We start from the raw sequence: 2,278 nt of genomic DNA, 5'->3' as shown, positions 1-2,278 counted from the left end.
ATAATGTATGAGTCCCTCACAAACTCTAAGAAAAGAATTGCTTAGACTAATATTCGGTTTGTGATATGCTTTTGAAATGGAATGAAAGTATGCCGTTTTTGAAACAACTTGTGACTAAGGATGAAAAATAGATTGTGTACGAAAACATAGTATAAAAAAGATCCTGGAGTTTGTGTAAGGATCCCTCAATACAGCAACCAAAGATGAATAGCTATGCCATAAAAGCTATGCTTTGTGTTTGGTGGGATCGTAAAGGCATTGTTTATTATGAGTTTCTCCCACAAAACCAGACCATTAATTCTGATGTGTACTGTTGTCAGTTGGCTAATTTGAGCCACAAATCAAAGAATTGCCAACAGGAAATGGGTAGTGTTCCAATAAGACAATGCCTGACCATGTATCTTTTACTACCTGAACAAAGTTGGGATCTCTTACCCCATCCACCATATTCTGATATTGTGCCATCTGACTACTACTTGTTTTTGTCTCTACAGAACTCATTGCAAGGAAAAACATTTAACAATTTAGATGGAATCAAAATGCATCTAGATAACTTATTTTCTTCAAAACCTGTCAAATCTTATGCTGATGGAATATTTAAATTGCCTGCTAGATGGGCATAGGTCATTAATAATAATGGAATTTATTTCATTGAATAAAATATATGGAAAGGTCAATTATTTATATCCATTTTTGCATATTAAAAAATGGTCAGAACTCTCCGAACAAACTGATATATACAAACACATACACACACACACACACACATATACAAACGTCTATAAGCATCACATATACACACCTACATTCACAGCCATTTATATACATATATAAATGTCTGATGGGGCAGTCTAATGTAGGGTATATGAAGGGTGAATATTTACTGTGTTCAGTTTAAAAGGATATAGAATGACAAAATAAGTTAAGACAAGTACACACACACACACACACACACACACATATATATATATATATATATATGTATGTATGTATGTATGTATGTATGTATGTTTATATTAGAAAGATGACACAAGAAAAATATAGTTTGACAAATTAGATAGCTGAACACTCTAATGAAAACAAATGCCTAAATTCTACACATAGTCCTCCCTCATTTTCAATTTAAAATTAAAACTTCTAATCCTGCTCAGAATTATCTGGAAATGATTATCACATTTACAATAACTGGCCACTAGAGTACACCACAATTCTGAATTTGTTATAATGCTTTGAATGTTAAACCTTCATCAAAAGTATCGGAGTAAAAGAGAGAGTGGGGTGGAGAAAATTAATTTTTCTTCATTTTTCTATTTTTTTATTTACATTTTTGTTATCGTTTTTGTTCATAGGGTCCAAAAGGCAAATTTGACTCCAGTTCGAAGGTATATAAAACTCTACCAAACAATAAAGTCACACTTGGCAATACTCAGACTTTGCATGACTCAAAATTTTTCAACTTTGAACCGAATGAACCGATTGAGCTATCCCCAGGGGTGAGAGTAGCACGACCATTATTTCCTACTTCTCAAGAGCAAATTCCCATTGAATTTCCTACTTCTCAAAAGCATTCTCACTCTGAATTACGATGCAGCCTTAGCAATCCTGGAGAAGTGAAAGATAAACATCGGAAATTTCGGCTAAAACCACTTTTCCATAAGCCAAAGGGTCGAGTTGTGGTGGGCAAGGAGAAAAAGTTTACTGTCACCTCTGTACCCGAAAATCCCAAACATCCATCACATAAGGGGGAAGGAAGTTACCAAATGATCAGTGGGGAAGTGTAAATAGCATTGCTGAAGCAAGGGATGGCTATTGTGTGTGTATGCATCAATACTTGCGTGTGAATTAGTTGGAAGAATGTGTAAGGTTAGTCAGTAATATTGATTTCAAATTTAGGCACAAGGCCAGCAAGTTCAGGGTAGGATGTAAGTCAATTACGTGAGCCCCAGTGTTCAACTGGTACTTACTTTATAGAACCTGAAATGACGAAAGACAAAGTCAGCATCTGCAAAATTTGAACTCAGAACATAAAGAGAGAGGAAATGCCTCTAAGCATTTCACTCAGTGTGCTAATGATTCTGACTTAATGTTAATTCGTAACATTAACACTGCTCTTATCTGCAAGCCTTGGTAAGGCAGGGAATAAATATTTGTGAAGGTATGTATATGTGTATGGATTATTGAACAGGATGTGTACAGTGAGTGATATACAGTCAGAAGGATGTGTAAATATGGATGTGTGTATGTGTGTGGCATTAACTAGTGTATTTCTAGTAGCCAG

At 35.0% G+C, this 2,278-nt stretch overlaps 1 protein-coding gene across 1 annotated transcript in view; it reads left to right on the top strand.

Annotated features, from left to right (window-relative positions):
* Positions 1-2,247, top strand: part of LOC106871741 (uncharacterized) — a 37,783-nt gene extending 35,536 nt beyond the window's left edge. The window contains exon 13 of the mRNA XM_014918360.2: positions 1,350-2,247. Within this exon, the coding sequence (XP_014773846.1) occupies positions 1,350-1,781 (432 nt within the window). The 3' untranslated portion in view covers positions 1,782-2,247. The remainder of the gene's footprint in view (positions 1-1,349) is intronic.
* Positions 2,248-2,278: the final 31 nt, after the last annotated feature.

Source organism: Octopus bimaculoides, chromosome 8, assembly GCF_001194135.2.
Source record: "Octopus bimaculoides isolate UCB-OBI-ISO-001 chromosome 8, ASM119413v2, whole genome shotgun sequence".
In the NCBI taxonomy this organism is placed as follows: Eukaryota; Metazoa; Mollusca; class Cephalopoda; order Octopoda; family Octopodidae; genus Octopus; species Octopus bimaculoides.
The sequence above is the reverse complement of the archived record's forward strand: the minus strand, read 5'-3'. Positions and strand labels throughout refer to the sequence as shown.